General features: G+C 41.2%; 1 protein-coding gene across 1 annotated transcript; it reads right to left on the bottom strand.

The window, feature by feature from the left end:
- Nucleotides 1–21,887, bottom strand: PPP2CA (protein phosphatase 2 catalytic subunit alpha). The gene is made up of 7 exons (XM_072990146.2): nucleotides 21,633–21,887; nucleotides 7,194–7,403; nucleotides 5,301–5,474; nucleotides 5,049–5,138; nucleotides 2,902–3,063; nucleotides 1,783–1,901; nucleotides 1–747 (listed from the first exon to the last, which is right to left on the bottom strand). The coding sequence occupies exons 1-7, from the start codon at nucleotides 21,732–21,734 to the stop codon at nucleotides 675–677; spliced, it is 930 nt and encodes a 309-aa protein (XP_072846247.1). The 5' UTR covers nucleotides 21,735–21,887; the 3' UTR covers nucleotides 1–674.
- Between the last annotated feature and the right edge of the window lie 2,268 nt (nucleotides 21,888–24,155).

Raw genomic sequence — 24,155 nt, 5'->3', positions numbered from 1 at the left:
TTCCATAGTTCACAAGTTTATTATGAAAAAATGCTGCAGCACTCTGCTGCAGCAACATCATACAGAAAAAAACAGTTCTTTTCAAAATAACACACTATGATGGACAAGTACACAGGACATTGTGTAGAGGAAAGTGTGAAGGAAGAATGTGGAGAAAAGAGTTCAGACAAAACAATCATACAATTAAATTAAACAGTTTTCCCTAATTTTAAAAAAACAGTTTCAGAACACAAATAAGAAAAGTCTGTCTTGGTACTTATTTAAAATGCTCATTACGCTTCAATGATAGTTTGCTATTCTTATCTACAGTCATGCTGGAAAGCTATAGCTAAATGGAAAGTTAATTGTATTCACGAGGTGTTAAATGTCTACATCTTAATATCTGCAGTCTCTCAGAGAAAGCAAAAGTAACTACAAGTAGAGCTATGCCAGAAACTGGTTTCTTGACCAACAATGTTGCTTCAGCATGCAATGAACTGGTTCATTCTAAAGTGGTCACAGTCGCTGACAGACAAGAAGAGGCTTTGTATTTCAATATGGCACATCTTTTGGTCCATGTGAAAATAAGTTTCAATGTTAAATGTTTTCTGACATTTTGGAGTTACTGTTGCTCTTCCCGCATCCTTTAGGTCAACACATGATTCATGGCAATACTGTACAAGTGTAAAATCTCATTACAGGAAGTAGTCTGGGGTGCGACGAGTAACATGTGGTTCACCTCTGCGTGGTGCTGGATCAAACTGCAAACTAAAAAACAGAGTACATTTTAATCAAGTAACATAACAGCTTATGATCATAAGTCATTATGATCACTTTTAAAAAATTTATCTCACCTTTTTCATAAAAAAGGACAGAGGGTGACTTAAAAGTACAATATTAAAAAATGAACAGAATAGAAGTCTAAAAATTTGTCCTTTTCCTCCAAGGACAATGAAGAGTCTAAGACCTCAGAGACTCATGTATTTTAGTAAATGCGCACTACTGAAAGAACAGAAGCAAGCATCACTTCAAATGCCATTTTCAACTAGGGAATTTAACCTTAGTTTCCCAAAATCTGATGAAAAAGTGCAACGATTTCAGTAACAGCTGGTATTAAACACTAATCATTACCATTTATAAATAGTTTTATAACTTATAACTTCTTTCTGAGCAACATCTGTTGCTCTAAAAACCGTGCCATCCACTTCCCACATTGGAAAAAGTGGAAGTGTGCTTACTCTTGGGTAAACATCTACAGGATTGCAGCACTAGTGCTTCAAGTGACAGAATTCATTCAAGCATCGTTTGCATTTTAAAGGAAGGTTCCCCTTGACATTTAGTCTAGTTGTGTCCGACTCTAAGGTGTGGTGCTCATCCCCGTTTCCAAGCCGTAGAGCCAGTGTTTGTCTGAAGACAGTTTCCGTGGTCACGTGGCCAGCGTGACTAGACACAGAACGATGTTACCTTCCCACCAATGTGGTACCTATTTATCTACTTACATTTGCATGCTTTCGAACTGCTAGGTTGGCAGGAGTTGGGACAAAGCGATGGGAGCTCACTCCGTCGCATGGATTCAGTCTTAAGACTGCTGGTCTTCTAACCTTGCAGCACAGAGGCTTCTGCGGTTTAACCCACAGTGCCACATCCCCTGATTTTAAAGGAAAGCTGATGTTTAAAAACTTAGTATCTGGTAAGACCACATTTGGCCACTTCAATTTTCTCTTAGCAGCAACACCAAACAATCTTTATGAAGAAGTATGAACAATGTGCTTTGACAGTTCTGGTAAGATAGTAAACACTTACAATGAATATTTTAGAGTATCATCAAGTTCCATGATTGCAGCTTGGTTACCACAACGGTAACAGTAATTTGGAGCACTGAAAATTGTTACTACATTCCGATCATGGCACCAATTGTATCCCTGTGATAGAAATACATATATACAAATCAAAAGTCTCAACAGGGAAAGTAACATGTTAGAGTGAACAAGACATGAAATTCTGACAGCTCTATTATCCAAACAGTATTTTAGCCATTCACATAACAAGTGGTATATACAGAACCATGTTTTACCAAAAGTTATTACTGGCCCATTCAACCCAGCGGTATCTGTCTTTGCGATGGGCAACTTGCGTACTCCAGATGTCATTAGACTCATCTGCCCTCACCATTAGCCATGCAGGCTAGGACAGATGGGTAGCTTACAATCCAACATGTAAATGGCTGAAAATACTTACACCAATCTACTCTGAGAACTAGCTGCTCTCCAGAATCCCAATGAGAGGCCTTCCCAACCATTTTACCCAATACCTTTTAACTGAAAACATCAGAGGTTGAACTAAGTGCAACACTGTGAACCTCATCTATTCATTTTAAAGCAAAGTTAGGGCCCTACACTATTATAAAAATGAAGAAACAAATACAATTAATCAATAAAGGCCTTGTGAATTTTAAAACATCTTTGCATTATGTTTCAATGAAAATGACAGTTGAAAATTTAGAATTCAATTCATTACTTGATTCTCTTCCATAAAAGATAAAAAGACTAAAGATTTCACACAGTATTCTCTAGAGATATTCTGTTCAAATGGCTGTCTTGTAAAATATTTTAATGTATATTGTTCCACTGCAATTATTATATACAAGATGCTGCAACAACAGGCTGAGGAATAACACAATACAGGCCAACAAGTCAGGAGTGATAGAGTTGACTATCAGAATTGTAACCAATAATTATATTCTGAAGCCTTTATAACCTTATTTTTGCAAGTTTTAGAGGTATAACACAGTGCACCACAAGAGATTTAAAGTAGGTATATTCATGTACCAAAAGATGTCTGGATATGTTTGGACATTTCTCCCCAGAAAAGAATCAATAGAAATAATCTGAAGTTTAGGATATCTCCATAACATACACTTACCTCCATTACAAGCTGATGAGCTCTTGAAACCAATGTAAGGCCATTAGCATGGTTGAAAGTTTCTGAAATATCTTGTCCAAAAGTATAACCAGCTCCTCGAGGAGAAATTCCCCATCCACCACGATCATCAGGGTCTGACCATAGCAAATCACACATGGGGCCCTTGGAAAGATTGCAGCGCTGTTAATTAGTCTTGTGTGGTTGAAGGTTGCTTATTCATAAAGAAACCATTCAGAATAGCAGCTGAATAATCAAGTCATCATGACCGGAATAATTCATGTACCACCTGTTTCTTGAAGGAATGCTCCCACACATCACTTGAACAAGGCACTGGGGCGAGGGCGGGAAGACTACGTTCCTGTCCACTACCCACTAAAACTGAATTCCACTAGTAATGCCTTGTCCTTTACTGAAATACAAGAAACCCCAAACCCTTCTCATCTTGCTGAACGTAAACTCCCATCAATTACAGCTTATGTATATGGACAATAGTCAAATATAACAGGGGTTGTAGTACAACAGCATCCTAAGGCAGGAGTCTCCAACCCCCCCGGTCTGTGACCTGGCACCGGGCCCGGACACAGATCTCCTGGGCCCCCCACACACGCTACCCCATGCATACATGTGTGTGCATGATCCCCCCCGCATGTGTGTCACTACCCCCACGAGCGTGCCATGCCCCCCACCCCCTCAACTGGCCCGTGGTTGGAAAAGGTTGGGGACCACTGTCCTAAGGGACACAAATTCCATGCCCTCTTATCTTGTTCCACACTGCTGCTGTAGTTCTCACCACTACAACTGTTTTTTAAAAACCAACACTTCAGTTTAGCAGTGAATGCTGCTTAGTGCAAACTGTCAAGCACTAAGACGTTCTCTTTCTGCACAGACTTCTTTGCGAAAGCTGTCTGGAGGAAGAAAACTGGCCCTCCCCCATTATCTAGGAGAAAGGTGGAAGAAGAGGCAGATGTTTGGGAATAGAGGATGATGACAGCATGAATAATGCAAACCCTAACTATGGCTGCATACATGTGAAGAAGCCTACATTCCTCTCCATGAGGTTAATGCCAACAAAGGGGATCACCCATTCTATTAAGGTAATAAGTACATATATCAGGCCCAATTCATGTTTTCCTGCTCTTCTGGAAGCTCCTCTATCTCTACTATTGTTACAAATCAAAGTATTTAACTAACTCCATTTCCAGAAAACTCTTCAGTACACCCTAGTCTTCTGTTTGGCAACTCCCTCCCTAGAAAATCTCCTGCCAAACATAAGCAGGAGATTTAGCATCAACAGTAGCTGATCATAATAGACACTGATATGATTAATGCAACTTTCTCTTTAACATACCAACAGGATGTAGCCAAATCAGAAAGTGAGTAAGCAGAGAAGAGTTTATCGGTTTTTTGAACTAAGCATTAGAGATCAAACTACCCTGTACATATATTCCATAATCAAGAGGCAGACTGACCTGAAGTAGACCAAGAAATTAACAGGATTTAAGTGTCAACTTAACACTCAGCAACTGATTCACTTCTATAAACAAACACTTTCCTGTATTTGAGAGTAACAGCTAGGTATAGGCCATGTTCTCTAACCACTGTAGTGAATACTAGACATCCTGACAAGGGCTTCAGTACACAAGACTGTCCTCTTAGCTTTGGAAACTGTGTGGACGTCTATGTTTTTGGTTTGTTATGTGCCATCATGTCACATGCAACGTACAGTGCCCTAACTGGATTGTCAAAGTACATGAGATATTTAAGGAGCGGTTTTATCAATACCACTCCCCAGTGAGTCTCCATGGCCAAGTGGGGAGGCAAACCTAGGTCTCCAGAGTCCTAGTCCATCACTCTATCCACTTCAACACTCTGGTTCTGTTTGCAGACATTTACTTCATCTTTTGTTAATTCATAAAATTACCTGATGCATATTTTGTAATTATTTCATGCATTTTCACCTGCTTTAGACTAAAACTCAGTTGGAGTGCTCAGTATTTGTATTTTCAGTTTTACTGTTTAATACGGAACTTGATAATCAGCACAAGCCTGCTCCAAGCTAAGAATTAATTTCCAAAAGCCTCATTAGACATTAGTATGGTTCCACACACAATCACAAAACAGAAACAGAGCACAAATAACATTGTTACCTCATGTGGAACTTCTTGCAGGCGATCAAGTGCTCTGATATGATCCAGTGTATCTATTGATGGAGAGAGACCGCCATGTAGACAAAAAATCTGTAAGAATAATTTGTTGTAAATTACCTTTAGGAACTATAATAAATGCACATTCTAATGATGCTACAGGTAGTTTCTATAGGAATAATGTGATCTGAGACAATCAACTATGCCTTGAATCACTGCTACAACTGACAAGAAATATCCTTATTTTCAGTATACCTGTCCATCCACCAAGGCAGTTAGAGGAAGATAATCAAAAAGGTCTGTGAAGTATTTCCAGACATTTGCATTTCCATATTTCCTTAAGCATTCATCATAGAAGCCATATACTTGTGTGATCTGCCTGCTTTCATGGTTCCCTCGAAGGATAGTTATGCGTTCCCGATAACGGACCTATAATACAAGATGGTTAGTGTTACTTAACCAAGTATGTACTATATTACTATTATGTTTACAAAGATGGCCAGCCATTGCTTCTATTAACACAAGCTTTCCTTCAGCACAACTGTACCCACTAGGTTTGGGGCAGGGTGTGCTTTATCAGTCATTTCTAGAAAACTGGGCTAAGCACTATATTACTTCAGAATATCTCAAGCACATTTAATTCTGTGCTGTAAATGTATGGTTTGGTTTAAAAAAACAAAAACAAAATAAAGCCCAAAAGTAAACATGAAAAGATCTGTTTTAAAGCGTGGACCTGCCTTCTTCATCCTCCCCACCACTTATATACAGACATGAGGAAGTTCCTACAGATTTGTAAAGCAATTCATTTAATATACAGTGGTGCCTCGCTTAACAGGTGCCCTGACACCCACCCACCCACCCCCACCCAGGCAAAGCCCCGCTTTCAGAGGCTTCGGCAGTGCTTTTACACTGCCTATTTAGCTGCTAGGCAAGCTTCTAAGAGCAGCCGCAGCTTCCCGCCCGTCAGCTGTAAGGCGGGGAGGGGGAGGGGCTGGAGCCGGGAAGAGGGCTCCAGTTCTTTTCTGGAGGGATTCCTCCCTTACCGAGGCGGCGAAAATGGCCGCCCCTATGGAGGATCCTCACTGAACGGTAAGTTTTTGCCCAATAAGAACGCATTAAACAGGGTTTAATGCATTCTTATAGGCTTTTTTGTTCCATACAGCAATGTTTCCGGATAGCGATGTTAATCCTGGAACGGATTAACGTCGCTATGCGGGGCACCACTGTATTGCTGTATTCTGGACTCCAAAATGATTACTTTATTATTATTATTTTAATTTACTTTAAGCTAATTTATACACCCTCTCACTAGTGCCAAAGCACCATTCAGGGCAGTTTACAAAGGATTAAAACAAAGCTTCATGACAAAACATTTAAATATAACACAAATAGCCGTAATGTGAGAAGAGCCTTAGAAAAAACAAATAAGCAAACCAGTGACACCAACAAATTATCACAGAAAAGTGGAACTGGGGGCAAAACGCTAAACCGGGGTCAGATTGAAAAGCCTCCCTGAAAAGATGTGTTTTCAACTATCTCCTAAAAGAATACAGGGAGGGAGACAGGTGTAGCTCCTCTGGAAACTGGTTCCACAGTCTTGATGCCACTACCAAGAAGACCCTACCTCTGCTAGAGGAACTTCAGGAATCTCTTGGGGTGGCTACCCGAAGGATCCTGGGCTTGAGATGATCTAGTGGGTCAGGCGGATGACACTGGGGAAAGATACTCCAACAAGTAATGTGCCAAACGATAAAGGTGGGTGCCAAGCCACTGAACCTGATTCAGGACACAACAGGTAACCAGTGGAGGCTGGCCAGCACTCTGGTGATGTAATCAAATCTGTTCATACCAGCCACCAGTCTGGCCACCACAGTCTGGACCCACTGCAGTCTCCAGGTCAGCCTCAAGGGCAGCCCCACACAGAGAGCATTGGAGTAGTTGGTCCAGGAGATCACCAGTGCCTTCACCCATATCCTGCTATTATTATGCTGTATATTAGCGTTGAACCTCCATTTCAAGGAACCAGGCTTTCGCAAAGTACATCAAACTATAACAAGTCTTACAAGTACTGTAAACTTTGCAATAATTCAGATTATACATATTTTTATGTTACAAATATCAAAGACTATATTAGTGCTTCATTATTACCTTCAGAGCTACCAAAAGTGTTACTGTTTCAACAGAGTAATATCCCCTGTCAACATAGTCCCCCATAAACAAGTAGTTTGTATCTGGTGATTTGCCTCCAATTCTGAAAAGTTCCATGAGATCATGAAATTGTCCATGGACATCACCACAAACTGTTACTGGACATCGTACTTCCTGTACATTGGACTCTTTTGTCAATATTTCTTTAGCCTGGAAAAGAACAAAAAGTTAACATTAATTTAGCTTCCTTAGACTTCTCACTTATGTCCTTTCTGGGAATTCCACCTGCATATGCTTCCCTCATCAGTTTCTAAAATAAATGTCACAGAACACTTTTGAGATATTAATCATACATACTTGGAAGTAAATTCTACTCAATTCAAATTAAAGCTTTAGGGATAAAAATGCTTTGATTTTCACTGATGTGCTGAAATGTAATGCACTAAGATTTTCTCAACTAAATCTATAAAAAATTTATCCAAAGAGAAAATAATTCCACTTGCTCCCAGTTCAGTTAAGTGTTACATTCATTTAACATTAACAATTATCCGAAACAGAAAACTATCTATTTCACACTACTGCAGATACAAACACACATACTGATAAGAGAAGCTAGGGCAAGGATGGGCTATCTCCAGAGAACTATGAGCTGTACTCAAAAGTTGCATATTTTTCCATAGCTCCCCCCACAGGTGTTTCCGTACAAAAATATAGAGGGGATTAAACAAAAAAGCCCCCTCAAGCCATTTAATGCCCTAAAATAAAAGTCTGGAGGTTTAGGGACCTCAAGGGCCAGCATCCCCAGAAACACAGCAAACATACTCCTAGAGGCCACAATGGAATTTATTTATTCAAGTTACGCGTCAAGTTTCTGACTAGTGTTTGTGTTTTTGGATCACAGCTCCCAGAATTTCCCACTTCTGCCTGAGGAATTCTGGGTGTTGTAGTCCAAGATCACAAATCTTCACACCTCTGTTGCTGAAAGAAGTCCTTCCAAGATCTACATGAAGATTTCAAGAACTGAACCTGGGATCTCTGCATGAACAGCATGTACTCTACCACTGCAACAAACTCATTGTTCACTGGTTTAGGATAAGGAAACAAGTTTATGGGGTTCTCAGATTTTTGTTTAAGCAGATTTCCCGTCTTAGGCCTAAATCCAGTATCACTCTATTAAACACGGCCTTCTGGGAAACTCAAAAACTGGCCTCTGAGTATACCAGAAACAGTAATGTAGTACCTATAAAATTAATAATTTTTTATTTTCATAAATTTTTGGGAGTCTAAGCATACTTCTTCAGATGAATAGAAAATAAAAATACTGTACTGTAATTAGTCTTATAAGCACTACATTACTGTTTCTGGTATAAGTCAGGAATCCCCAACCCCCAGTCCGCTGGCTGATGCCAGCCCGTGGGCTTCTCAGGACCAGGCCGCGGAGACAGATCTCACCCCCTGCACATTCACACGGTAGGTGTGAGGCACTCGCACATATGCGGGGGTGAACAGGCATGTGCGCGGGTGGGCGTAGCCCACTCGTGGGCTCTCAGCACATCACACCCATCCACACATGCATACGGGAGCACCGTGCCCACCTGCAAGTGGCCCCGCACAAGCGCACCACGCCCACCCGCGAGCGCACCACACCCACCCGCACATATGTGGACCCCGCTCCCAACCAGTCTGCGATTCCAAAAAAGTTGGGTACCACTGGTATAAACTATTATTCAATAGACTAACACAGCTAACTGACTTCGTGTTTTTGGCTATAGAGTGTTTTGCTTCAATCAAGAGCAGGCTTTTGGGGTGCACATGAATTGCAACAGAGGGGAGACTGTTTGTTTAGTCGTTTAGTCACGTCCGACTCTTCGTGACCCCATGGACCAGAGCACACCAGGCCCTCCTGTCTTCCACTGCCTCCCGGAGTTGTGTCAAATTCATGTTGGCAGCTTCGATTACACTGTCCAGCCATCTCATCCTCTGTCGTCCCCTTCGCCTCTTGCCTTCACACTTTCTTAACATCAGGGTCTTTTCCAGGGAGTCTTCTCTTCTCATGAGATGGCCAAAATATTGGAGCCTCAGCTTCAGGATCTGTCCTTCCAGTGAGCACTCAGGGTTGATTTCCTTCAAAATGGATAGGTTTGTTCTCCTTGCAGTCCAGGGGAATTTCGGGGCTGCTGTCACCATCTGCAATGATCATGGAGCCCAAGAAAGTAAAATCTGTCACTACCTCCATATCTTCCCCTTCTATTTGCCAGGAGGTGATGGGACCCCCATGATCAGAAACAAAAGGCTAAAAGAGGGAGGACTACCTGTTCTCAATTCTGCCAATGGAAGCAGAATTATGTGCCTCAGTGCATCCAGCCTTAGATGGCTGCAGAATAGTCTAAATAAACCAAACATAAAAGTTTTTAACATATTCAGTGGTCCTTGCAGACACACATTTATAGAAAACAAGATCCAGACACCAAATATTAAACATAACAAAATAAACACTTCCTAAACCAAAGCTACATGGCGCCAGTACAATGAATTTCATCATTTGTTCCTTTATATTTCAACAAATATAAACACCTGTATTTCTCTACATTTATTTAGATTATCTAAACACTTTGTGCTTTTCACTTACTCTGAACAAGGTAATGACAGAAAAGAGACACTGAAACTACAGCATTCATATTAAAATCTTTCAGGGGCAACACAGACAAACCAATAAAATAATGAAACCAGAAATGGGCAGAAGTCTACTTAAGGTTTTGAAGCTCAGATATTTTGAGGTATTATTCTGCAGAGGTGTGTGCTGTCTGAAAAGGCAATCACTGCTCCTGCAGTTTTCTAGGAGTAGCAAGTCATATTTTTTTTCATTTAATTTTTGTTTTGCTTAGAAAATCATTTTTATAAAAAGAGCACAGGGCTGCAATTTACCCACACCTGTGTTAAACCATAAATGTTTTAACATGTCAAAACTGTTTGCAAAAGCTTTCATGAACAGCTGCTACACAAAACTATTGTATCCCATTAGGGTAATAACTTTATAACTCCTTTCCAGCATCTTTTAAATAAAGGTAACTGCTGAAATAGGAAAGTGAAGGAAAACTAACACTTATACTGGCTTGGAGAACAAAGAATGCAAAAGGAGCATTATACTCATGCAAATTTCTGATCTATCCCATTTCTGTTACTCAAAAGTCATCGTCGTTTAGTCGTGCCCAACTCTTCATGACACCATGGACCAGAGCACGCCAAGCTCTCCTATCTTCCACTGCCTCCCGGAGTTGGGTCAAATTTATTCTGGTAGCTTCAATGACATTGTCCAACCATTTCATCCTCTGTCGTCCCCTTCTCCTCTTGCCTTCACACTTTCCTAACATCAAAGTCTTTTCCAAGGAGTCTTCTCTTCTCATCAGATGGCCAAAGTACTGGAGCCTCAGCTTCAGGATCTGCCCTTCCAGTGAGCACTCAGGTTTGATTTCCTTTAGAATTAATAGGTTTGTTCTCCTTGCAATCCAGGGGACTCTCAAGAGCCTCCTCCAGCACCACAATTCAAAGGCATCAATTCTTCGGCGGTCAGCTTTCTTTATGGTCCAGCTCTCACTTCCGTACATCACTACAGGGAAAACCATAGTTTTGACTATGTGGACTTTTGTTGGCAAGGTGATGTCTCTGCTTTTTAGGATGCTGTCAAGGTTTGTCATCGCTTTCCTCCCAAGAAGCAGGCGTCTTTTAATTTCGTGGCTGCTGTCTCCATCTGCAGTGATCATGGAGCCCAAGAAAGTAAAATCTGTCACTGCCTCCATATCTTCCCCTTCTATTTCCCAGGAGGTGATGGGACCAGTGACCATGATCTTAGTTTTTTATATGTTGAGCCTCAGACCGTTTTTTGCACTCTCCTCTTTCACCCTCATTACAAGGTTCCTTAATTCCTCCTCACTTTCTGCCATCAGAGTGGTATCATCTGCATATCGGAGGTTGTTGATATTTCTTCCAGCAATCTTGATTCCGGCTTGGGATTCCTCCAGTCCAGCCTTCCGCATGATGTATTCTGCATATAAGTTGAATAAGCAGGGAGACAATATACAGCCTTGTCGTACTCCTTTCCCAATTTTGAACCAATCAAAAGTAGGTAAGTGTTAAATGCAAGTGGTACCTGTACAAACTTAGATAATTGAATGATACACATACTGTATCTAAGGGCACATACAGACCAATATAGAATTGTTAGTTCCAAGCAGAATGGACCCACTAATCCAATGGGACTTATGTAAGAGCCGACTTACTGTTCACCAACCATATCAGAAAGTTTCCCATTAATTGTGATTAGCAATAGTATACTAGCCATGGAATACTAAATACCTTGGACTAGAGATAATCCCTCGCACTTAAGAAAATGGTTATCTTCTGGGGCTAAACCAGTCAAATCCACTACATCAATGTCTTGCTAAAAATGCAGAGACCTGTCATCAAAGTGGAAATGCTTTATCTTCTCTCCTGACCACTTTCAATGAGGACCGAAGTCTCTTCTGATCATTTCCCACTCTGGCATAAATGTTATTACACATATGGCCAATGAAAGTACTTAAGATCTAGAGCCAAAGATAACCAGCTTCAGCATACCGCAGAGGCAACAATCAAAGCAATTCAGCTGCCATGTTGTCACTTTCTACACATTAACTAGACTGGAAATGGGCTAATGTGAATTTTTTAAAATGGATGCTGTCACAGTGGTCAAATATACTTAGTCCTACTGGCTGCATTCAGACAGAACAACCATTCGGATCAAATCACGGTTTACCATTATGAGAACATAATACAACAGGCCTTCAGCTCATGCAAGCCCCCTCATCCGCATGCACATGCAAAGTTTGTAACAAGTTGCAGCTCAGCATTTCTTCTGAATACAGTGAAATATTGACTTCTATATGCAGTTTGTAAGGGTCCCAGCCAGGGGCAGGATGTAGGAGTGATTATTATTTATGCATTTTCCTGATTGGCCCAATATAGAAATACCTTCAGTCTTTTGGATCTTCTTTATCTGTGTAGCTGGTCAAGGGTCAAAATTAGATTAAGCAGCAGACTCTGAGGTAGACCTCATCTCTTCTACCTTGCAAGCTGATTTTATAAGTTAAGCAAACTTTAATTGGTAAATTCACTTTATAGTGGGGTCTTGACTTGAGAACTTAATCCGTATTGGAAGGCGGTTCTCAAGTCAAAAAGTCTGTAAGTCAAGTCTCCATTGACCTACAGTGCATTGAAAACCGATTAATCCCGTAACAGGCCGTTTTTGTTCCATTTTGGGTTTTTTCTGGTCTGTAAGTCAATTCTCAGGCTGCAAGTCAAACCTAAATTTTGCAGCCAGAGAAGTCTGTAACTCAAAAAGTCTGTAAGTCAAGCCATCTGTAAGTCAAGGGTCCACTGTGTTTATTTTTTAAAAAAACACTGGCTATTTCCGAACTTCTCTTTGTTTGCTTCTTTTAAAAAGCAACAATATATTTGAATATAATGGGGTGAACTTAATTCACCTAACAAGTCTAAAGTCTGGCCTCACTTATGCACTAGATTGCTTGAATAAGCACAATGGCCAGGGCTCTGAAGAGTTAAAGGAAGGCCTGGAAAAGGAGGCAATCCTCCATTTTTAAAAGCCATAAGCTTAGATTCCCGTGTGTTCAAGTAATGAATTACTAATAAGCCTTATTTAACATTTAACACAAACTGTCTACCTCTAAGGAATACAAAGAGTACATTGCAATCTGCCCTGCCTCAAAGATTTAAAACTCCAGACATACAATGTGTCACCATGAAATGTTTGATTTACATGGTGTTATACAACTGACATATTCAATGGCTGGAATACCGTTGGTGTAACTATGCAGGCCTAAATGGTGATGATGTTACCAGCTTGCAACCTTTCTCTTTTAATTTAAAACTTCCTATTCAGATTCTGAGGCTCCTTAGAGAACCATCTGGATTTGGGGAAGTCTCTCAGCACCTCAAGATGGGGCAAGGTGGATTTTATTTAAATCAAATTAAAATTTATATCAATTTGATTTTTAAAAAAATCACTGGGATGGAGGACAGCTTTTAACATGCAAAATTACCACTGAATCACCACTAGCAGTCCAGATCCTACTAACAGCAATCTAGTGGAAATTTCTGATATTAAAGCTCCCCTCCACCATGTGTCCTGAGGTTCCCAAAGCCAAAAAATACCCATAGGGAGCCTCAGAACCTAAAGGTGGGAATAGGACACATTAGTTTAGTTTAATTTAATTTAAACAGTAACTTTGCAAGCTGATGACATCATTATTTACACCACATAGCTACAGGAGAGGATTTCAGCCAAACTAGAGGAAAGTTGTATGATTTAAACCTCAATAGCACACACTTCCCTTATATTTGTTTTAAGAAAAATCACAAAGGCACTAAAAAAAGTTAACAGACTTCCCCCTGGCCCAGTATTTTGATACTGTCTCTTTGCCAGAGTCATAGGACTATATATAACACTAAAGAAAAAATAAATTGAACACTAAGTAACAGAAACAAAAACGATAAAACCACAGAATTTTTAAATGCTAGTTTAAAAGAGATGTTATTAAAATTGGCATATCTGAACTGAATTGAACCATGACCATGTCAATCTTCTTCCTAGGACTGTATTTGACTAATTGTAGAGTGTTGTACATGAAAAAAATAAAACATCCCCTGAAAACAAGCCCTAATGCGTTTTTGGAGCAAAAATTAATATAAGACCCTGTCTTATTTTCAAGGGAACACAGTAGTACCGAAACAAGCTGGAACTGATTTAAGTCAAATTTTAAATTTTAAAAATGGGAATATTTGTAATTTAAATTAAAAAAAATCAATTTGATTCTAAAAAATCAGATTTTTATCCACCATGACAAAAAAAAGCTTGTCATGGAGCCAACAGTTTGATTGTAGACAATCTTCTATTATTACTGAATCTAAGTGCATGAGGTGTTCAACACCTGAATAGAAATCACACTGTCGTTAAATATCTCTCAAATTCTTATATGAAGAATTTCTATAACATTTGTACAACTGTACAGACAATACACATGCAATTACCAGGACTATATCTCAGAGTTGCAAGTTTGCCAGGAATTGAATTTTATGGTTAATCAAAACCAGTCATCTCAAGAACCTCACAATTCAGCCACTGCAAGTAAGGAACAGCTTCTTACCCAGACACTGGTGATGTCTCAAAATAAAGTGACAGGCAAGGGCTTTCCAGCTGGCACAGAGATAAAATTCTGGCATCTTGCAAGCCTACAAATCAGTAGTTTGGTAACAAACTACTATCTTGGTTCCTGCTCCTAAAACTATACAAAAGCTGGACAAAGAAAAAGGTAGAAGTAGGAATGCCAACTATTTCTCAAATGCTGATTCATGCTCTGTAGTCAACAGCTGCAGACAACTATCAATCACGTATCATCTGATCACATCTACAGTCTTACTGCCTATTACAGTCTGAAAACTGCAGCATACACCAAAAACAACTGTACAGAATAGGACTTGTCTAAAACAAATGACCAAGCAAAAGTACACACTTTATTTTCTGCTGTGATGACAGCAACAAAAATCAATCTCCACTGCCAGTGCAGCCTTTCTCTGAAATTAAACCTCATGTTCAGTCCTTGAAGACAGAGCTTTCAAAAATTTGGTCTGTCACTTTTGCAATATCTTCAAGCATTTTGTACTGCATGTTGTTGTTTAGTCATGTCTGACTCTTTGTGACCCCATGGGGTCCATGCACATCTAACTTAAAGATTGTTGCCTTCAAATCTCTTATTGGAATAATAAATGTACTGAGAGCTCTGTCAGGTTCAGTATTCCAAGAGCAGGTTTCCGACACTGACATCTAAAGGTACGGACAGAGTGTCTTGAGGAATTAAGCCTACCATGTCTGCTCAACCCTTGTCCCAAGGGCAATCCTATGTATCTTAAAAGAGGCAGCTGTAGACTCCTTAACTAGCTTTCCCTAGACTAATCATCTTATCAGCCTGCTGGAAATCTCTCCCATTTATGGACAAGGTGCTCACTCTGTCAGTGATCTAGTAATCCTGCAAACATTCCTGGACAATGCCTAGTTTACCTAGATTGGCGGAGGCACCCTTAAGTCCTACTGATATTTTGAACCATGGTTATGTGCCATCCAGTCACTTCCATTTTATTGCTACCCTAACAGGATTTTCAAGTGATGTGAGATATTTAAGCAGTGGCTTACCACTGCCACCTCCCAGTAAGTTTCCATGGCTGAGTGGAGATTTGAATCTAGGTCCCTTGAGTTCTACGTTGACATTATCTACTACCATGGTCCTCATTTTGGATTACAATCCCCACATTATCTCACCACTGGAAGCACCAACTGAGATAAAGTGGGTTGTGATCCGAGCCAGGAACTTTTTGTGAGAGCAATTAATTTGGCAGACAGCCCACCCTGCCTTGAAGGCTCACCTTTTCAGGTGAAAGAGCATATATTTTTGTTTTCCCCAGGATTTTTACACTTTAGGCTTTACCTATATTGCTCTGCTGCTTTCAACTGCTGGCCTTACTGTTTATATTTGCTCTTTTTATTCTAATTTTGTAAAATTATTTATCATACCTTTAACTCCCTTGGAATCAATTAACTGAACAGCAATGTCTACAAAACACATCAAAGTAGATTATTATTTGATTCATAGAATGAAATTTTAAAGTGCCAGACCAGGTGATATGGAATTGTTACCAGATACTCTATCATTTAAACACATCTGGAATTTATTTATTTATTTATTTATTTGTTTGTTTGTTTATTTATTTATTCCCTACCTATCTAGTCAATGTGACCACTCTAGGTGGCTTACAACACACACTATAAAACAATTAAACATATAACATATCATATAACAAAATTTACATAAATAAAAAATAATTTTTTTCCAAAAGATGGCGAGAAACAGGGTATATTATAGCAGAAAAGGAAAAAGAATAATTAGGAATTAGCTGGAAAGGGGGAAGGCCTGCCTGAACATCCATGTTTTCAGTTGTTTCTTAAAAATACCCAGCGAGGGAGCTGCGCAAATCTCAGGAGGTAAGTTGTTCCAGAGGCGAGGAGCCACCGTCGAGAAGGCCCGGTTTCTTGTTTTTTCCTTCCGGGCCTCCCTCGGCGTCAGGCTCCTCAGCCTCACCTCCTGACTCACACGGGTGACATGGGTAGAACTGGGTGGGAGTAAGCTAACATATCTATTGTACTACTATAGTCACAAAAGCATAGTGGATCTGCTATTTATATAGAATATTAGAATATTTATATAGAATATTAGAAAGGATATGGCCTTGTACAACTTAAATGTCACATTATGGTCAGAAACAACATTTTAACTCTTAGCTTCCAATGCAGAGCTAATGAACAACCATTAAAAAGGTTCATTTATTCTTGAGAAGCTTGGAATATTTAAAACTGGTTTTTAGCAGATTCCATTAGCATTTAATCAAATTATGACCTGTAGATCTAATCCTTGATCACCTTTTTACTGTAGTTAAGTTCCTAAGTAATTTTTATTATGTTCTATCTAAATAGAACCACAGCATTAGGCAAGTAACAATCTTTACTCCAAACAATTTTGATGAGTAAAGAGTATTGCTATGGAGGGAAACCAACAGGAAAATACAGAGAGGAAAAATTCATTTTCTCTACCACCAAGAAAACAGAACAACCTATACATTATACATTTCAATATATTTGCAATATTTGTGTCACTGGCTCACATTATTTCCATGAAAATCTACAAGAAAGGCATTTTGAATTGCTTTACCTCAAAACATTCCTGTGGTTTATCTAGACTCACTTCTTAAGTATTCTGTCTTAAATATATAACTTTACATTATACTAAAGGCAACTCCTCCTACACCAATCTGTCATTCCTTGCCTTGACTGAACAAGGTACTGTATGTGCCTTATATGGAAAGCATTTCTTTGCCTTTTTTCATATATTTAATGTTCAAGAACACACTTATCCACTAATATCTGCATGAGTATTTCTGTAACATTCACCAACTTTTTTCCAGTACATTGGTTAGGATGGTAGGAGGAAAACCACCTGTTTTTCATAAGTCTTCCTTCACAACCTGTGATGTTATTCCATCCTTCCACCATTCATTATCATCAAATCACATTTCCTGAAAGTTGTAACTATACACTTTTCATATGAACACTAGGAAGAATCCTGCAAATGGTACAACCAGATGAACATCAGAACAACTAGAATCTAAAGGGGGTTATTGTGAAATACCATGTTTCCCTGAAAATAAGACAGAGTCTTATATTAATTTTTGCTCAAAAAAACAACAACAACACATTAGGGATCATTTTCAGGGGATTTTTTATTTTTCATACAGCAATCTACATATATTCAAATATAGTCATGTCATCTTCTTCTGGATGCTGCCCAATAGTGGAGGGCGGAGTTTCACTTAACTGAGGCTTATTTTTGGGGTAGGGTGTCAAGAGTACAGTGGTGCCCCGCATAGCGAGGTTAATCCGTTCCGGATTAACCTTCGCTATGCGAAAACATCGCTGTACGGGCAAGGAAAGCCTATTGGAACGCATTAAACTTAGTTTAATGAGTTCCAATAAGCGTCCAAACTTACCCCTCCAGCGATGTTTTCGCGTCCGGTGGCCATCGCCCTCCCGCTGTGGGGGGGGGCATTTCGGGCCATCCGCGGCCATTTTAATGGCCGCGGATGACCCGAAATGCCCCCCCGCAGCGTTTTCGCGACCTCCGTAAGCAAGGGGAGGGCGCGAAAACACTGATAGGGGGCCATTTCGGGTCATCCGGCGGCCATTTTGGAGCTGCCGATCAGCTGTTCGGCGGCTCCAAAATGGCCGCCGGGCGCCCCAATCGTCGCAAAGCGAGTGCGGCGATTGGGGCAGATCCGTATAGCGATCCCCAAAAAGGGATCGCCATACGGATTCTTCGTTAAATGGTGCGCTCGTTAAGCGAGGCACCACTGTACTGTACTAACATAGGGCTTATATTACGAGCAATCTGAAAAATCATACTAGGGCTTATTTTTAGGTTAGGGCCTATTTTCAGGGAAACAGGGTAGGAGCGAAGTATCAGTAACCTTACAGAAACACCAAGGTTCACAGAGGGGGAAAAAACCCTAAGAACATCCTCCAAATACCATTCAAGGCAAACCAAACCAAACATGTTGGATGGTGATAGAATACTGAATGCCAGCTGGAAACAGGAAAATATGGGGTGTGAGAGGAAAGGTATGGGGTGGGAAGGAGAAGAAAATAAAGTGTATATGGTTGCCTAGCATGAATACAAACACTTGTTTTTGTGGGTGATGATAAAAAAAAATTTGCAGGCATCACCTATATTTATCAGTTTGGTTGTGAAACAACTTCTCTAAACTCATAAAATATTATTTCTAGAGTGCTCTGGGAAGAAAAGACTTCACTTCTGAATTTTCCAAATTTGGGGCTTCTTCTGCACCAAAAAGACATCTAAACAACGTAATATGGTAGAACCATGATATTAAAATGTGCTTTTAGTATCATGATTACTTCCCCTCACATTAACAATCAGATGCACTCACAATAACAAAAGCAAAAAAAGACACAATGTCATATAAATTCTTTTGTTATACCCTCATATGCCACGTCACAATTAAACCATTTGATAAAGTTCTATCTACAAGCTTCCAATACATATAAATTCTCTCAATTTCAAGATAACTGGCAAACATTGACGTAACACTGTCAAATTAGAAAATGATCTTCAGGTCAGACATACCATTTAGAACTCTTTGTAACAAGAAAATGTTGCTTACTTAATTATTATATATAATATTATCCACAGGATAATATGTCAGCCACATGTCAAGTTATCATGTTTCACTCTGGTACAGATCTGACTTGTAAGATGTTTTTACATATTTGCCTTGCAAAATCTCTGGATAGGAAAGAGCTGGGAAAGCCTGGGTGAACTTTATCTGAACTTGCCATACTGGGTAGTCAAGATACAGGCCACTGTTGTCATACTAGTGGGGGATTCTGGCAGTTCTAGTTCAATTGTGATATATTTTAGCCGTTAAATACTGGGCTGAGAACTAGGTGGGTGGAACAAAAAGGCCAGTGTGAGAAAACTATTGAGACAAGAGAAGAGATGGAACACTAGGATGAGTAGAGAAACTGATGCACTTTTAACTTTGGCTAGTACCAAACAGAAGCAGGAAAGAAAGAGACAAATGGGGTAAGAGTAAAACTAAGGGGTTTCCAACCTTGACATAAGGTGGCTGAATATTGAGAAGAGAATGACCAGAATGAAAGAAAAAATTGGGAGAACAGAAGGGAGTGGACATTGAGATACACACATTTCTTAATCCAGTTGAAACCATACACATTTCCTAGTAGCTTACATTGCTTTAGCTGGCTGCTTAGCTCAGTTATTTGAAACACCAGGGGTTTGGAGTTGATTCCCCACTGTGCCCTCCTAGAAGAGCCAGCTTATGTGCCTTTGGGCAAGCTACACAATCCTAGAATACCCTCAGAAGAACTCACAGATAAACTATTTCTGAGTCTTTTATACCTAGAAAGATCTAGGAAGGGTTGCCATAAATAAGAATCAACCTGATGGCATGTGATAATGACACATTCATAACAGGTTGCTCATCGATACATACAGTATAGTCCTGCCTACATTTACTCAAAAAGCAAACATAAGAAAAATGAAACAGCAGTTCTATATACGCTTTCTAGATCTACATAGCCCAAAATCCGCTTCCATAAACTTATGTGGCAGCGAATTACATCACCTGCAGCAACATAACTGAACCCGAGTGGAAAGCTCTCTTTATCAGCTGCTGATTAGGGCCTGCTGTAATTTTTCACTGCAAGATGATGGATCACACCAGGAAATAACCAGGAGCCACAAATGCAAGTTCCCTACTTTAATTCTGGGTTACACCTAGATTCTGTACTGCACTGTTGGAGGTGATGTCATTTGCCTTATGCTGTGGTTAGTTTACACAATATGATTTTGGCCACAGTATTATACAACAACTATTACACTAATTAAACAGAAAAAAATGGAACTAGTCTAATAAAACTTAACAGACTAATATATTTGCCTAAACAGTTGCCAAAGATGAAAATACTGTATTATCTAAAATATGTTAATAGACCACTCATACTTTAGCACTATTAACATACTATATATGGCCAGTTACCTACAACTTGACATCTTGAGAAAATGCTGTGAATCTCTCTTCAAAACAGTGATTTTAAAGGCTTTTCACAGATAAGAGTTTAGATAAATACAAAACCAACCCCACTATTAACAAATTATTGAGGTGAAAGAGTACAATGATAATTCTTACAGTCTAGTCCAGTGGATTACTGCATATCTACATGGAACTTCAAGATATGTCAAAACAATCACACACGGAAATGAGCAACTCTCCCTCCTCTTTGGTTGTTATGGCAACTAAGAGTTACAACCCATCAAAACAACATTAAACTCAAATCACTGTATTTTCAATCAACAATTATTAATACCATACTCAGTGTACTAAATTGACCAGATTTTCTTTTTCCTTGATGCAAAGCAACAGAGGAAGACTTGGACAGTACAGAATTGAAACATACTAAACTCCTGTCAGATCTTCTCAATAAGATCCTACCCAATCACATCTCTGTCTTTCTCTCTCTCCACACACAGACAAACTGGTGCCTGAGGGGAGACACGCCGCCGGACACAAGAGGGTTTCTATCCGTGTACTGTATTTTCCGCGAAAGGCGCCATTTTAGAGGCAACGGGAAAAGGAGGATCCAGAGGAGCCCGGGAGGCGGCAGGGGGCGCCGGGCTGCCGGTGGACAGGATTCTGAGCCAAGCGCGGCTGGTCGGTCGGAGATAAAAACGCCTGAAAAGGCCCCACCAGAGCCGCTGAGGCAGCCTCGGAGGCGGGAATCGCCGCCACAAGAAACGACACCTGCAGCTAACGGGACATGCGTGAGGCGCCCTTCCCGTCCCATTTCCCGGACTCCGGCGCTCAGGAAAGGCTGGCAACAGAAGCCGCCGCTCATTCCCACCCCTGCGGAGCTTTTCCCTTCCCTCACGGACGTCTCCGGCGCCCTGGGCAGGAGGAGGCCCCGAGGAGTTCTCTCGCCTGCTCTCTTTTACCTCGCCTTTTGGCCATCTTGAGCCAAGCGCTCCTTCCTTCCTTCCCTCTTCGGCCGCCGCCTTCCCTGACAGGAGATCCACCTCGCGGACGCCCCCACCCCATCCGTCCCCCACCTCCACATCCCGGGCTGATCTCCCCGCCTCTGCCTTCACCTGAGCGCCCGGCCCTCCGCGCCCCTCCGGAGCCTCCCCCTCCTCCGCCTCCCCACCTCCATCCCGCCCGCCCGCGAACCGCCACCGGGCTGCTCACCTTCTCGCAGAGGCTCTTCACCTGCCCCTCGGAGAGCTGCTTGCACTCGTTCAGCTGTTCCACCCACTGGTCGAGCTCCTTCGTGAAGACCTTCTCCTCCATCCTGCTGGCTCACCCGGCCGCCGCCGCCGCGCTTCCTTCCTTCCTTCCCTCCTTCCTTCTCCGGCACCCACGGCCCCGGCCCAACCCCCGGCCGCTCTCCTCCTCCTCGTCGTCGTCGTCGTCGCCTTCCTCCTCACAGAGACTCTTCTCGGGGGGACCTCCTGCTGCCGGCCGGAAAGGAAGAAGCAAAGGAAGGAAGCAAAGGGCCGGGAATGGCAGGATCCGTCCGATCACCCACACACACACACAGAGCAAGAGGAGCGGAAGCACAGGTTTCGCTCCCGCTCGGTCCTTCTCCCCGCTCCGTGTAATGGCTGCCGCGCCTTGACGTCACCCACTCGCTTGCCACCCTCCTCGCGCCCAGCAAGGGGAACCTGGCGCCTGCTCAGACACACAGACCCAGGCCAGGGTGCGCATGCGCCAGTGGGTTTCCTGCTCGGTTATCGGAGCAAGCGGGTGGCACCTCCGGGAGCAATCCAGCCTAATGCCTTGTAGGAGCATGCGCAAAGGCTCTGGGCAGGTCTACATAGCAGTCTTAGTTACTCACTCTTGGACGTTATTTGGACATGTCTAAAGTTTCCAAATAAAATTTATTTGAGAGGAAGGATGATCTCGGAAAGGAGAGGAGCATAGCTAGAAAATGACTATCTATGGAGGCATGTGGCATGTAAAAAGAGGGCTGGTTTATTGTATAGCTGTAGTGATCTATGGCAGGCTAGATAGCCCAGTGAGTGGGAGCAAACGGTTCGATTCCCCACTCCACCTTGTAGGAGAAGAGGCAGCCTGCGGGGTCTTGGACAAGCGGTGTGGTATCCAGAAGGAGGAAATGCTAGACCGGGTCTGAGTATTCTCTGCCTAGAAAACCCTGGAAACTACTGCTCTCAATTAGAATTGACTTGACAGCATGTAATTATTGTAGTGATATGTTACATATCTTATAATATGCTTTCACTCACACAATAATAATAATTTGTATAATGTAATATGAACATGGTACAGGACTTTTAGCTGTTTTTCTTGCAACAATGCAATCATGCGGAATTAAGAAAAAGATCGAATAATTTTCGATTCTTGTTGAGGACTACCATAGTTCCACTTGGAGATTTTAACTATTTTATGGTTTGTTCAAAATATTCAAAATGAATCATGTGTCATCATCCTTATAAAAGTGCATTATGAAGTGTAATTCGTGATGTCATAAGGTGCTGTCCAATCCACATTGTTACCTGAAAAGACACCAAGCAATTTTTATGACGCCTCCACCCTGAAGAGGGTTTGGTACTTGTGACAAGAGTAGTTTGGAACACTGCCAGAGTGCAGAATTTTTTTTTCATGTATGCAAGCCACTCATCTAGGTTTGTAATGTCCAGTGGCTTAGTTGATTAGAACTTGTCAACAAATTAAGCAAACCAATACACACAAAAAGCATTGGGAAGAAGCCAGCATGGCAAGATTTAGGCAGAAGAGGTTTACAGTACAATAATTTTTAAAAATTGGCCCTCAGATATATGAAAAATAACTAGTGCTATACTTGTAGTTACATAGATAGGTCTATACAAAGGAAATGAACTTGTGACCTACACCAATTAATATAATATGTTAAATTTAGTTTCATGTTCCCTGACACCACCAATTTATTTTAATGTAAAAGAAAGATTTAGAAAATACTTAAGTACTGTACACCTTAGGGCAGATAATAAAGTGGCTATCTGAAATTAAAGTCATCAAGGCAAGGAAGGTAAAATGAGGTCAGCTAATTCATGTAATTGTAAGAGACAGTTTTCACAACATGGGTAATTAAATGTTGGTACGTTTGCCCTAATTTTCTAAATGACTTACCCAAACTATTTACTTAATTGATCTATTTAATTCTCGATTAAAAGTTATGGAAGTCATATTCACTACAAGAGAAGCCACAAGAAACATGACTGGAAACATGTGGTGAGGTAATTCATAAAGCTATAGACCAGAGGTCGTCAACCTCCGGTCCGCGGCCCATTGTTGGTCCGTGGCCTGAGCCAGACCAGGCTGCGAAGACAAACCTCCCCCTCGCACATGCACTCTCCACACACAGCTGCTTTGCGCATGAACGCGCATGCCAGCGCCAGCGTGAGCGCTCCCCCACTCCTTCATGCTCCTTCATGAGTGCCCACGTGAGGGGGTGGGGGCGCACACACGCTCCCCACTGCTTTGCACATGCGTCTGCACTCGAAAGAGATCTCCTTTGTGCGTGCGCACAAGCACGGGGGGTGCCCCACCTTCTTTAGCCAGTCCACGGTCCCGAAAAGGTTGGGGACCACTGCTATAGACACTATACTAAAATATATAACTTGACCACAAGGAGCATTTATTTAACTTTTCTTACACCCATTAGAGTAGTGCTTTTTACACTGCCCATACAATGCAGAGCTGAAACTCTGC

Source organism: Pogona vitticeps, chromosome 2, assembly GCF_051106095.1.
Source record: "Pogona vitticeps strain Pit_001003342236 chromosome 2, PviZW2.1, whole genome shotgun sequence".
Lineage (NCBI taxonomy): Eukaryota > Metazoa > Chordata > Lepidosauria > Squamata > Agamidae > Pogona > Pogona vitticeps.
Note: the sequence above shows the minus strand (reverse complement) of the source record. Positions and strands in the feature narration are given on the sequence as shown.

Excerpts from the sequence above, each read along its gene's own strand:
- PPP2CA (XM_072990146.2), bottom strand. The coding sequence starts at position 21,734 with ATGGAGGAGAAGGTCTTCACGAAGGAGCTCGACCAGTGGGTGGAACAG. Across the intron at positions 7,404-21,632 it reads TGAAGAGCCTCTGCGAGAAG|GCTAAAGAAATATTGACAAA; the intron begins GTGAGCAGCCCG and ends GTTCTTTTCCAG. Across the intron at positions 5,475-7,193 it reads CACTTTTGGTAGCTCTGAAG|GTCCGTTATCGGGAACGCAT; the intron begins GTAATAATGAAG and ends CTTGTATTATAG.